General features: G+C 44.1%; 1 protein-coding gene across 1 annotated transcript in view; it reads left to right on the top strand.

The window, feature by feature from the left end:
• LOC124777190 (cysteine-rich protein 1-like) overlaps positions 1 to 13,408 on the top strand; it is a 135,947-nt gene extending 122,539 nt beyond the window's left edge. The window contains exons 2-3 of the mRNA XM_047252505.1: positions 4,901 to 5,053; positions 13,011 to 13,408. Of these exons, the coding sequence (XP_047108461.1) occupies positions 4,901 to 5,053; positions 13,011 to 13,054 (197 nt within the window). The 3' untranslated portion in view covers positions 13,055 to 13,408. The remainder of the gene's footprint in view (positions 1 to 4,900; positions 5,054 to 13,010) is intronic.
• The last annotated feature ends 376 nt before the right edge of the window (positions 13,409 to 13,784 follow it).

Below are 13,784 nucleotides of genomic sequence, written 5' to 3'. Positions count from 1 at the left end.
AACACTCCAGCACCGGTTGCATGCAATCTATCCTTTCTAAACACCGTCTGAACCTTTGTAAAAATTTCGGCAGAATTTATCTCTGGCTTCAACCAGCTTTCTGTACCTATAACGATTTCGGCTTTGGTGCTTTCTATCAGCACTTGAAGTTCCGGTACTTTACCAACGCAGCTTCGACAGCGTTTTTATGACTTTATCTTCAGACACATAGGCACAGTTATGTAAGTGTTATTCACTCGAAAGTACAGAAGTAGGACAAAAATATGGAAACATTGCGAGCAATTTATGCTTGAACGTAAATACAGATGCTAGCCAAGACTGCAAGCTGCGCTGTTGTACACTACTGACCATTAAAATTGCTGCACCAAAAAGAAATGCAGATGATAAACGGGTATTCATTGGAAAAGTATATTATACCAGAACTGACATGTGATTACATTTTCACGCAATTTGGGTGCATAGTCCTGAGAAATCAATACCCAGAACAACCACCTCTGGCCGCAATAATGGCCTTGATACGCCTGGGCATTGAGTCAAACAGAGCTTGGATGGCGTGTACAGGTACATCTGCCCATGCAACTTCAACACGATACCACAGTTCATCAAGAGTAGTGACTGGCGTATTGTGACGAGCCAGTTGCTCGGCCACCATTGACCAGACGTTTTCAGTTGGTGAGAGATCTGGAGAATGTGGTGGCCAGGGCAGCAGTCGAACTATTTCTGTATCCAGAAAGGCCCGTACAGGACCTGCAATATGCGGTCGTGCATTATCCTGCTGAAAATTAGGGTTTCGCAGGGATCGAATGAAGGGTAGAGCAACTGGTCGTAACACATCTGAAATGTAACGTCCACTGTTCAAAGTGCCGTCACTACGAACAAGAGGTGACCGAGACGTGTAACCCATACCATCACGCCGGGTGATACGCCAGTATCAGGATAACGAATACACACTTCCAACGTGCGTTCATCGCGATGTCGCCAAAGACGTATGCGACCAACCTGATGCTGTGAACAGAAACTGGATTCACCCGAAAAAATGACGTTTTGCAATTCACCCAGGTTCGTCGTTTAGTACGCCATCGCAGGCGCATCTGTCTGCGATGCAGCGTCAAGAGTAACCGCAGCCACGGTCTCCGAGCAGATAGTCGATGCTGCTGCAAACGTCGTCGAACTGTTCGTGCAGATGGTTGTTGTCTTGCAAACGTCCCCATCTGTTGACTCAGGGATTGAGACGTGGCTGCACGATCCGTTACAGCCATGCGGATAAGATGCCTGTCATCTCGACTGCTAGTGAGACGAGGCCGTTGGGATCCAGCACGGCGTTACGTATTACCCTCCTGAACCGACCGAGCCCATATTCTGCTAACAGTCATTGGATCTCGACCAACGCCAGCAGCAATGTCGCGATACGATAAACCGCAATCGCGATAGGCTACAATCCGACTTTATCAAAGTCGGAAACATGATGGTACGCATTTCTCCTCCTTACACGAGGCATCACAACAACGTTTCACCAGGCAACGCCGGCCGACTGCTGTTTGTGTATGAGAAATCGGTTGGAAACTTTCCTAATGTCAGCACGTTGTAGGTGTCGCCACCGGCGCCAACCTTGTGTGAATGCTCTGAAAAGCTAATCATTTGCATATCACAGCATCTTCTTCCTGTCGCTTATATTTCGTGTCTGTGGCACATCATCTTCCTGGTGTAGCAATTTTAATGATCAGTAGTGTATTTGACCACGAATGCCACCTATACAGTGTCCTCAATACCGGTACGTTGCCGCAAGTATCAGTCGTCGTTAGACCTGTGTTCTGTGCAGTTGTGAGTGCATTTTGTCGGACCCAAATATAAAGGGCGATCCAAAAGTTTCCGTTTGAGGGCGTGCTGCAGCGTATATTCAACGTAGCGCGACTTCGATGCGGGTATGCAAGCACCGACATGTAGCTAAGGGATTAGTGTGGCATTTGTGTCTTTACGACTTGCGTGCGGTACACGCGCAAACGCGAACAACGGCGACGTTATCGCCACATGCGTCCAAACAGGACCAATGTGCTGCGTTATTCTTTTCTTGGCTGCCGGAGAACAAACACCGGTAGACAGTCCTCGGAGAACGAAAAAAGTGTATCGGGCAGCATGTCCGTCGAAAACCACTCTTGAGGAATGGTGTCCGACAAGGGATGCTACTGTTTACGATAACGCACGTCTCCGTATCGCAGACGTAACGCAGAAGCTGCGCCAACTCAAATGGAATGCACTCCAGCACCCGCCTTATAGTCCTGATCTCTCCCCATACGATTATTACGCCTTCGGTCCCTTGAAAAAGGCCTTGAGGGGTCGACGACTCTTGTCGGACGAGGATGTGCAGCAGGCAGTTGCGATTTTCTTCACGCAGCAAGGCACGGTGTTCTACCAAACACGTCTCTTCAACCTAGTGCGTCGGTGTGACGATTATCTGATTGGCATTCCGATTCTGGACTGTACACTCTTCTAACGGAAACTTTTTGATCCACCTCTTATACATTCGAACGTAGGCAAATGGTTGATGCTCTTAATGGTGGATGCTTCCATAACCAAAAGAGCCGAAGTGTTTGGTGTTTCAAGAGGCACTTAATCGAAGTTTACACCGCGAACAGGAAGAGGACTCTGGCGAAAAATAAGACGACGCCAGCTGCAAACGTCATTGCAGAAACAACACGAAGGGAGCTCCATAAGCAGCGAACTGCAGGGCGAGCTGGAATTCCAAAACCATTCATCACTGATGCAGATGCCCGTAACGTGGAGTCAAAGCCATAAAACCTGGACTGTGGAGCAATGACAGAAAGTTATTTGGTCGGCTGAGTCTTTTTTCGCGGTTTCCAAAATCTTTCCGAGTTTATGTCCCGAGATTGAAATATTGGGGGGGGGGGGGGGGGGAGGTTGGAGGGTTTCGGTGGCGATTTTGAAATATTTGGGGGGGGGGGGGGGGTTGGAGGGTTTCGGTGACGATTTGGGCAGCCATGTCGGGGTATTTGATGGACATCGTGGTTACTTTGTAAGGTCGCATTACTGCCAAGGATTATGTGATAGGCCGGCCGTAGTGGCCGAGCGGTTGGAGGCGTTTCAGTCTGGAACCGTGCGACCGCTACGGTCGTAGGTTCGAATCCTGCTTCGGACATGGATGTGTGTGATGTCTTTAGGTTATTTAGGTTTAAGTAGTTCTAACTGCTAGGGGACTAATGACCTCAGACGTTAAAGTCCCATAGTGCTCAGAGCCATTTGAACCATTATGTGATATTTTTGGCTGGTCAGGTCCACCCTATGGAAAAAACTTTTTTCCTGAGTAAGGATGCTGTGTTCCAAGACAACAGGGCCCCTCGCACCGTCTAGGACTGGTTTTGTGAACACGAGGATGAATCGTCGCATATTCCCTGAGCATCACAGTGACCAGATCGCTGTATTATTAAGCCTTTATGGTCTACTTCAGATAGAAGTGTGCATGATCGCTACCCGCCTCCACCCGCCTCCATCATCTTATCTGAATTTGCCACTATTTTGTAGGAAGAATGGTTGGTTGGTTGATTTAGGATGTTGTTGTGGTCTTCAGTCCAGAGACTGGTTTGATGCAGCTCTCCGTGCTACTCTATCCTGTGCAAGATTCTTCGTCTCCCAGTACTTACTGCAACCTTCATCCTTCTGAATCTGTTTAGTGTATTCATCTCTTTGTCTCCCTCTACGATTTTTACCCTCCACGCTGCCCTCCAGTACTAAATTGGTGATCCCTTGATGCCTCAGAATATGTCCTACCAACCGATCCATTCTTCTAGTCAAGTTGTGCCACAAATTTCTCCTCTCCCAAATTCTATTCATTACCTCCTCATTAGTTACGTGGTCTACCCATCTAATCTTCAGCATTCTTCTGTAGCACTACATTTCGAAAGCTTCTCTTCTTGTCTAAACTATTTATCGTCCACGTTTCACTTCCATACGTGGCTACACTCCATACAAATACTTTCAGAAACGATTTCCTGGCACTTAAATCTATACTTTGGTGTTAACAAATTTCTCTTCTTCAGAAACACTTTCCTTGCCATTGCCAGTCTACATTTTATATCTTCTCTACTTCGACCATCATCAGTTATTTTGCTCCCCAAATAGCAAAACTCATTTGGGATAAGGGGACCGAGGCCATCGGTTCCATCGGATTATGGAAGAATGGGGAAGGAAGTTGGCCATGTCCTTTCAAAGGAACCATACCGGCATTTGCCTGAAGCGATTACGGAAATCATGGAGGACCTAAATCAGGATGGCCGCACGCGGGTTTGAACCGTCGTCCTCTCGAATGCGAGTCCACTTCGCTAACCACTACGCCATCTCGCTCGGTGGAAGAACGGTGTACGATTCCCTTGAGAACCGTACAGAGCCTGTATTTATCTATCCATTCCGAGACGACTGGAAGCTATTTTGAATGCTAACTGGTTTCCTACGTTGTATTAGGCATAGTAATGTGTTGAGCTTTTCGTGCTTCCATATTTCCGCCGTGTGTATGCAATTTCGATAACGGCATCTACGTGTGAATGTGGACCCATAAAAAGGGAGATTGGTGTGTGTGCTCATGCGCGTTTGTGTATGTGTGTGTGTGTGTGTGTGTGAAAAAATGTATACAGCATCATGGAATTAACGTGTTCTGAAAGCTTCGCTACACGTTTTCTGTGCACGGTGTGTGCAACAATGCTAATAAAAAGTTGAAGTGGAAACAGATACAAATAAAGAACCTCCTGTCGCTGCCTGTCCTCTTTAAGATGCGCGCGGCGTGTGCAGAGGACGGCTCGCCTTCCGCGTTGCAGCGCTGCGAGGTGCGTGATGCGTTGTGTGTGCTGCGTGCTGATGCCTGACTTGGGTGCGGTTTGTGCGTGTGTTGCAGCGGAGCGGAAGACGTCACTGGGCAAGGACTGGCACTCGGCGTGCCTGCGCTGCGAGAAGTGCAACAAGACGCTGACCCCGGGCAGCCACTCCGAGCACGAGGGAAAGCCCTACTGCACCCACCCATGCTACAACGCGCTCTTTGGGCCCACAGGTGAGCCAAGAAACACTGCTGACCAACTACTCTCTCTCTAAAGTTAAAATCTTCTGGGTTGTTAAGCCTCTAAAATAATCGACGTTTCGGCCCTTCTGTTTGCATCTTCTTCAGGATCTTACGGTGTCCACTATTGCTAGAACACCGGAATATCCTGAAAAAGATCCCAGGAGAGAGGTCGAGACGTCGATTGTTTTATAGGAAAAATGACGCGGTCTAACAACCCAGAAGACTTGTTGTATGTTAACCGGGGACCTAGAAACGACGGAGAGGCTCCGTCCCCCGCCGCAGCCGCAGTGGTCCACAACCCCACGACGACTACCGCTGTCCGCTTCACCCCTCTGCCGCCCCACACCGAACCCAGGGTTATTGTGCGGTTCGGCCCCCGGTGGAACCAGACGAGTGTGACCCCTATGTTTCCGTGGTAGAGTAATGGTGGTGTACGCGTATGTGGAGAACTTGTTTGCGCAGCAATCGCCGACATTAGTGTAGCTGAGGCGGAGTAAGGGGAACCAGCCCGCATTCGCCGAGGCAGATGGAAAACCGCCTAAAAACCATCCACAGACTGGCCGGTTCACCGGACCTCGACACTAGTCCGCCGGGCGGATTCGTGCCGGGGACCAGGCGTTCCTTCACCCTCCGGAAAGCCGTGCGTTAGATCGATCGGCTAACCGGGCGGGCAGATTTTAACGTTAAACACCCCATATTTACCTACCAACGGATAAATTAATTTTTTCATGTATATACAGGGTGCGGCGCTTAAATCCGGACAGAAGAAACTTAAAACAAATTTGTTAAAAGAAAATAAAATAAAATTGGTTGAGATCCAGCAACCGTACATTATTTAGTTACAGGATGTATGCATAGCCACCTCGGTTGCACAAAATTATTGTCAAGTCATGGTCAATTTGACAATAATTTTGTGCAACCGAGGTGGCTATACATACATACATCCTGCAATTTAAATACAAATGAAAATGAAAATCATTTTGCATATAAGTGATGATATCTTTCAGTGGTAAGATTACTCGATGTAACCTTCTTCAGCCGAAACAAACGCCTCCAGTCTTGTCCTGAAGCGATGGCACGCACTCTTTAAAACAGCGCAGTCCATATTCGCGAATGCTACTTCGATAGCGGTGCGCACAGATGCCTCGTCTTATTGGTAGTTCTTTTGACTGCACTCCAACCATAGTAGACGAGGGGTTTTAAATCCGGGCTATTCGGTGGCCAGAACTCCTCGGATCAGAACACGTCAGCTTTGTCCCCAGTTTTGAACTAAATGACTCGTATGAAGTCCTCCTCTGCCGTCCGACGCCCAGTTCGCTCGCTGACATTCAATACTGACGCCAGTTTCCCCAGCGATTGCCCCGGGTCTTCCGAAATCAGTGCCTGACCCTTTTCGATGACTGCCGCAGTTCGTGAACCGCGTTTCCTCGAATGAGGTTCCCTCGCGGGGTTAGCGGAACCTTCCCCAGATTTCTCCGAAGCATTATACTTGGTCACAGTATCTTTAACAATTGATCTCGGGTACCCTTAAAATCGAACTATTTGAGTGGGGCAAGGCCAAGCGTGAAGACTTTCGTTAATCGCGGCTCTTCGGTTGTACTCCGCATTTGTCCGTCATATCTCGGTCAGTTTGACTGTTCACTAGATGCCTATGGCTTCCAAGAAAGCCAATAGTTACCTTCGGCGGGATTACGATATGGCGGGAAATTCGAACTGGAATTTGTTCACATTTTAGCGCCACACCCTGTAGATCGAGACAGCGAGAGTAAATTTGTACCAAGGCCGGGAATCGAAACCGGGTCGCCTGCTTACGAGGCAGGCGCGTTAGCCACCAAGCCACCGTGGCTCAGCGATTCAACACAACAGCACGGATTTTCTTGGCACACCTCCCGCCAGTATCCACGTTCTCATTGCCGCCCCAATCTACTTTAAATTTCCCCTTTCCCTCAGTTGGAAAATTGATGCAAGTAACTCAGAAGAGAAAGCGAAACGGTACACTAATAAAGAACACAGAGGACATCTAGTAAAATAAAAATTAATCACACATCGCCATCTGAAATACGGAAGATTATTACGACTAAAAATAAAAGTTTCTATGTCCAGTAAGACACTACAAAGTTGTGGCCCCATAATCTGTAATGTTGTTAGTCACCTCTGTAATGCATCATTAATCCAGGGTATTTTCCCAGACAGGTTAAATTATGCGTAGTTGTTAATAAATACCATATAGTGTCACTCCTTTCATCATTTTCTAAAAAAAATTGAGAAGGTAATGGGATATTTAGCCAGTTAAAGTTTGGATTTCAAAAGGGCCTCTCTACTGAGTCAGCTGTTTATATGAGTACATAATAAAGTCTCAAGTGATAAAATATTACCATTTGGGACTTTATGTGACCTAAACATGACATTTGATACTGTCAGTCATAAATCCTATATCAGAGAAGTTGAAATAAATGGTCGGAGATCTCCAAAAGTTTCATTAATAAGCATCCTTTATTCATTAGTGGTGACTAGTTTCGTACATTATGTCTATTTTCAAACCATCTGTCTTCGTAAGCAATTACAATACAGTCAAATACAGGTGCTCGGAAATAGCCACAGCAGACAATCCAGACTGCCAATGCAGATTGTTCAACACGCAATAAACAAAGTAGAATAGTAGCCATTTTTCATCTTCTTTTAAATATTTAAATATATGTTATACGTTTGTTATGTTGACACGTTCCCCATCCTAAAGTTTATCGTGAATGTGAACTATGGAACACATAAGTAAGTAACTAACTCTCTTCATATTTACATAGTCTTACATCCTCAACGTGTGTCATTGGACATTCACAGATGGATAAAGACCTTCTGTGATAACCTGACTGTTGGTACTTGTGAAACATGATTACTGGAGTAATCACACGTTTTTGGCACTGTTTCACAGTCAGTTTATCAGTAGCAGATAAAGAAGTAATCTACATATACTCTTTACTCAGTTCCGTTCTACGATTTTGTTCTCGATTTACAGATGGTCTTCTCTGCTGTATCCGCTGCTGAGGCCTATTGGCTCTTTCGCCTGATGAAAATCCACTGTTTTTTGTTTGTTTGAATTTAGTTCAAAAAAATGGTTCAAATGGCTCTAAGCACTAAGGGACTTAAAATCTGAGGTCATCAGTCCCCTAGACTTAGAACTACTTAAACCTAACTAACCTAAGGACATCACACACATCCATGCCCGAGGCAGGATTCGAACCTGCGACCGTAGCGGTCACGCAGTTCCAGACTGTAGCGCCTAGATCCGCACGGCCACACCGGCCGGCTTGAATTTAGTGTTTGTATCTTGTACATTCTGGTAACTCGGCTTTTGTGTCTGTAGCACTTATGTCATGTGTGTCCCCTTGCGTGAGCGGGACAATAACTGTAGCATTGCCCATTAATATTCTTCCAGCTTCCATAGTTATCATACGCGAACCCTTTTGCGACTGTGGTTGCGACATTCAGTTGTCACCTAACAGTCACCTGAGAAGCTAAAAACAGATTTGTGATTAAACAAATACAGGGCGTACATAAAGTCCGGGAACACTTTCAATTACTTATTGCACAAGAACTAACACTGTAAAGATGTCAAACATATTGCATTTCGAAGAGAAATTCTGAAAGTTTTTTTTTTTTTTTTTTTTTTTTTTTTTTTTTTTTTTTTTTTTTTTAATATATAAATACAAACATTCGATATGCGAACCCTGAGTGACCCGGAAGACGTCAATACGATAATCGGGATTCTTGCCATACCCGTCCCAGCATGGCGACTGTGGCAGTCGCTTCCCGTATTCTCTCCTGGAGCTCTGTTACACCACGTGGTGGAGGCGGTACATACACCAGATCTTTAATGTGTCCCCACAGAAAAAAGTCACACGGAGTAAGGTCTGGTGATCGGGGAGGCCATTTCGAACTCCAACACACAGAAAGCTCGCTCCAATCTGAACTCGCCATGTTTGCGACTAGCGCTGACTGTCGGCAAATTACCAAACTATGCTGTGGCGATATACTCATACATGAAAAAATAAACTTCCATGGTTTCTCTGCAAAATGACATATGTATGATATCTGTACGATGTTCGGTTCTTGTGCAGTAAATAATTGAAAGTGTTCCCGGACTTTTACACGCTGTATTTTTCAGAATATTGGAAAGGGTTTCGTTTGCGATATTATTGTCACATTCTGTCAAGTAACGATGGAAACTTCAGTTAATGCCCATATTTGTATATATGAAAATAATTGTTTTAACTTTCGACGTATCCCCATTGTAGGACAAATGTGATGTTTTTCCATCATTGAGATTTCGTAACTGAAGTGTGATTCTCGATGAGTACGAAACATCCATCTACGGATGACGTAAGCTCTTTACTGGACCCGCCGCGCGGGGTAACCGCGCGGTCTAGGGCGACTTTCAACTGTTCGCGCGACTCCCCCCTCAGAGGTTCGAGTCCTCCCTCGGGCATGGGTGTGCCTCTCGTCCTTAGCGTAACTTAGTTTAAGTTAGATTAAGTAGTGTGTAAGCCTAGGGACCGATGACCTCAGCAGTTTGATCCCATAGGAACCTACCACAGATTTCCAATTTCACTGGACTCGAAATATTGTCCGTCCACAAATTACTTTAGATGTGAAGATAAAAGGAAATCAGAGAATGTCGAATACTGTGAGTGTCCCATATAGTCTTACTTTACGCCCCTGTGTTTCTTCTTCACAGTAGTGGAACTGTGGACGGGTGTGCTGTCCTGACGAAAGATGACTTTCCAGTTTTGCCATCCAAGTCTCTTAAGACCTGTGTTTTCTTTCGTCAAAGTTCTCTAGGAGACTTCCAAGTCATTTGTCAGTTAATGTTTTTCTGCTTTTTTGTATGTACGTCCACTGGTTCCACCCATTTGCTTTTATTGCTCTCTAGCTACTGGCATCAAGTGGTTGTCCCACGTCTCATTCACACAAGAAAATCCCCGCACTTGTCACTCGGATTCTATTGACGAATTTACTTATTAAGATCGAAACATTCGTTTTCGCCTTTCTTTTTGGTCAACATTCAGTTGATGCTACACTCATTTTGCACAGATCTTTCTCATAGTTAATTCTCCATATTGTCTTTCTCGTCCTTTTGGCCTGTCTCGCAAGCACTGTTCATTCAAGACCTAATGCCTGAAACACTCATTTCTGCCACTGGTTCAAAATAATCGGCTTAGCGTGCTCTGTCAGCGTTATTTTGGCTCTACGGATTGGGACAACCTATGTAAACTCCACAAATCGTTGTACAGGGGTTCTTCCTACCAATATTGTTGATTTTCTGGCCTATTCTACTCTCGCATGAAGCAGAGGAAAATGACAATCTGCATGGCTTAGTAGGGGCTCTTTTACCTTATTTGTGATGGTTTCTACGCAAAGTTTACGGTGGAACCAGCAAAACTGTTCACAGTATTCTTTGAATTCAAAGGCTCTAATTTACTCAAAAGGCTGTCGTGAAATCAACGTCACCTTTCTTCCGAAGATTTTCATTTTATAATTACTTCTCTGTTCCTCCTTGTTTGGACAAAGCCGTTGTTCTGCAACTGTGTATTTCGTTAATGAAAGATCCCTCCAGTTGCTGGACTCTTTTTGCTGTCTTGATCTTGTTAATTTTGGACGACATTGTGCCGGGCATGATGACTTATCTTACATTCAGTTTGCTACAAAGATTTTTGCACAGTATGTTTCACATATGTACATTGCAAACACGATTGTAAGTTGACACTTCCTTCAGGACTTTAACACTGAAATGAGCAAGTGTCCTACCTATTCTTTTCACGTAGACACTACATGTTTGTATCCTGATCAGAAGATGACCGTTTAACTGGTTGAAACTAGTAATCACTGCTTCCTATATTTCGATCTACAGCTTTAATTCTCGTTGTAGTTTCCTAAGCACGTTAATTGGTCGCTTTTTTTCATATGACATATATTTGTAGTGCTTTAAAGAGAGAGACAATAGTGAATGTAATTGTGGAATAAATGAAAGGATAATGGCTGAATCTTAACGGCTTGAATACTTTGACAATAAGCGGGCAGTACTTTAGTAATTATCTCCATTTTGAAGGGTGACCCATTACTGTTTTGGCTGCTCGTAATGATTGTCGCTATTATAACAGATATGTCATTATAATAATAAATGCGTATTAACCATTACGTGCTGTAGCTCAGTAGGTCTCAATGCCACGCTAGATGAGTTGTCATATGTGCTGGATATTTAGATTTAGATGTTGAAGAAAGCAAAGAAAAGAAAAAGAAAAAAAATACTGCTTCGATTGCTGCGTTGCCGACCTTGCCAACGGTCGAATCCAAGCACACATAACAGCGAATTTTGGATAATGTATGTACGGATTTTTGTTCCAGACTCTTCTCACACTGAAGAGCCTTCAGTAAGCAATTGCCCGTCTCAACGGCTAAGTCGTAAGTTCTCCTCTGTCAAAAGTGGAAATGATCTGCACTGTTGGTAAATGTGGACTGACGTTACCGCAAGTCTGGCGTACTGCTCCTTTAGCTGGGGAACAATTATTTTGCCAATAAGAAGTACGAGGGTCAATTGCACGACCAATTAAGGTCAACTATTGCCTTCTGTTTGGTTGACGCTCCATTGTAGAACTGTGAGCCTGTCGGACTTCAGAATGGTCCCGCCTGCCATGAGTGTATGAACGTCACACGTTTCTGTATGACATGTGAAATAATATGTATTCCTCCAAAGGATGCTAAGAATATAGGAGATGTAACAAAAAAATAAACAAGACTGTCCTCATTACCAAGTTTCCATTTGCCATGGTAGCTATTTTTCTACCACGCTAAACATGACTGTATTGTATGGATGGCCGATTCATTCCCACATGACACACACAATTTTACGGGATCATGACAGACTCTTTCAATAGGAAACGTTGTGTATGACTTGCGCGGATTTCCCCACAGTTGATGATTCACTTTCATACAGTGTTGTGCTCCAGATGTACATTCTAAGAAATTCCTTCCTCAAATTGGGATCCATGTTTGATACTAGTAGACTTATTAGAAGACTTATTTCCGTGAGGAACGCTTTCTTTGCCTGTGCCGGTCTTGTTATGCTTGCTATACCTCGTCCCCCCCCCCCCCCCCAAGCGGAAAGAATCCTTTCACTTCATCGACCAACTGATTCCCAATTTTGATGTCACGTTTGTGTCAATCATCTAATTTTTGCTGCTCCTCAATATTTTTGTTTCTTTTGGTTTACCTTTAATCCATATTCTGCTGTGGCATCTCCTCAACGTTTTTAGTTTTTTATCTTCTTCGTGTGTTGATCCATGTTCCCTCATCTCTATTAATATTTCTGTGGTTTTCATTTCGATATCTTACTACAAGCATTGCGTGCAGTTTCAATCTTATTTCCCCAGTCTGGTGTAATAATCGAGCCACTGACCCTAGCTTATGACATTTATGTTTTACTCATCTGCACCATATTTTTATAAAACTAGCTGTAATCTTATCATTGACCTTAGCTTGTGACATTTAAGTTTTAATTAGCTGTACCATTTTTTTTAAACTAGCTGTTCGCAGCCACGTGTTACTGTGGCTCAGTGTAGTTAAATGGAAAAGAAAGGAAAGAAAAGAAAAGCACACGTTTCTAATCTGTAGGGGACGTGGATATACATCCTAGTCTCATTCCCTTTGTCCATCTCCTCCTCTCCCTCTCTCTGGCCATCTTCTCCTCCCTCCTCTCTCTCCATCTCCTCCAGCCTATTCTTTTGTTCTTTTGCCTTCTGTGCACCCATCACCTCCCCCCCCATTTTTCTCCATCTCTGCTTGATTTTATAGCCAGTTTTAGAGTGTTTATATTTTTAATCAAGTTTTTTGTTGATTCATAATGTCCATATGAAGTAAAATAACGCCAGCACTATGTTTCCTGGATCTGTTGCAGGCTTCGGCCGTGGTGGTGCTGAGAGCTACGTCTACAAGAAGTAGGTGCTGGGACCCTGGTCTGACGGCTACACCACCTCAGCAAGGCTACCAGTGTGCACCTCTTCACACTCTAGATTCTAGAACAAACCACATCTTGTGCACAGCCTTGGCCGCCAGCTCCACGACTCACATAAAAAACACATTCATCATGTTAATTGGGTACTAATTAAGAGATTCATATTTTTGCCTGAAATTTAAAGGAGGAATGTATTTTTATAGTAAGATTTTGAAGAATATGTGACTGATTACACAGAATGTAATTAAGTTGCATTTTTAACATAATTGCTGTAGGGCAAGCTTTTCAGATGTAATTTCCATCATTAACTTATTTTTAATAAATGTTATGATAATACAGTATAATGTCACTTTTGCTAGTTAACCTCTGTTACCCTTACCATATTCCTCATATGCAGTTTCACTTTTGGAAACATAACAGAGCATCATACTGCAAACATCATTTTGGAAACATAACAGAGCATCATACTGTATGAATTCAGAGTAATCAGTTATGGTAATTAACACAGAGTACATGCTACTAACTTCTCGTCTAGAATGTAGAACACATGCTCTGGAGCAAACCAGTAACATCTCTTGACATGGTGGAAAATACCAAAGACAACTGTCTATCTTGCTCATGCCAACAGTGAGAACTTGCTTACAACACTGCAATAGCACAATTACTTTAAGTTCAGCAATGACTTCTGGGAATTTGCAGGAGGTGCCTACCACAGGA

This window comes from Schistocerca piceifrons, chromosome 2 (genome assembly GCF_021461385.2).
Source record: "Schistocerca piceifrons isolate TAMUIC-IGC-003096 chromosome 2, iqSchPice1.1, whole genome shotgun sequence".
Lineage (NCBI taxonomy): Eukaryota > Metazoa > Arthropoda > Insecta > Orthoptera > Acrididae > Schistocerca > Schistocerca piceifrons.
This window is presented reverse-complemented; position numbering and strand designations above follow the sequence as displayed.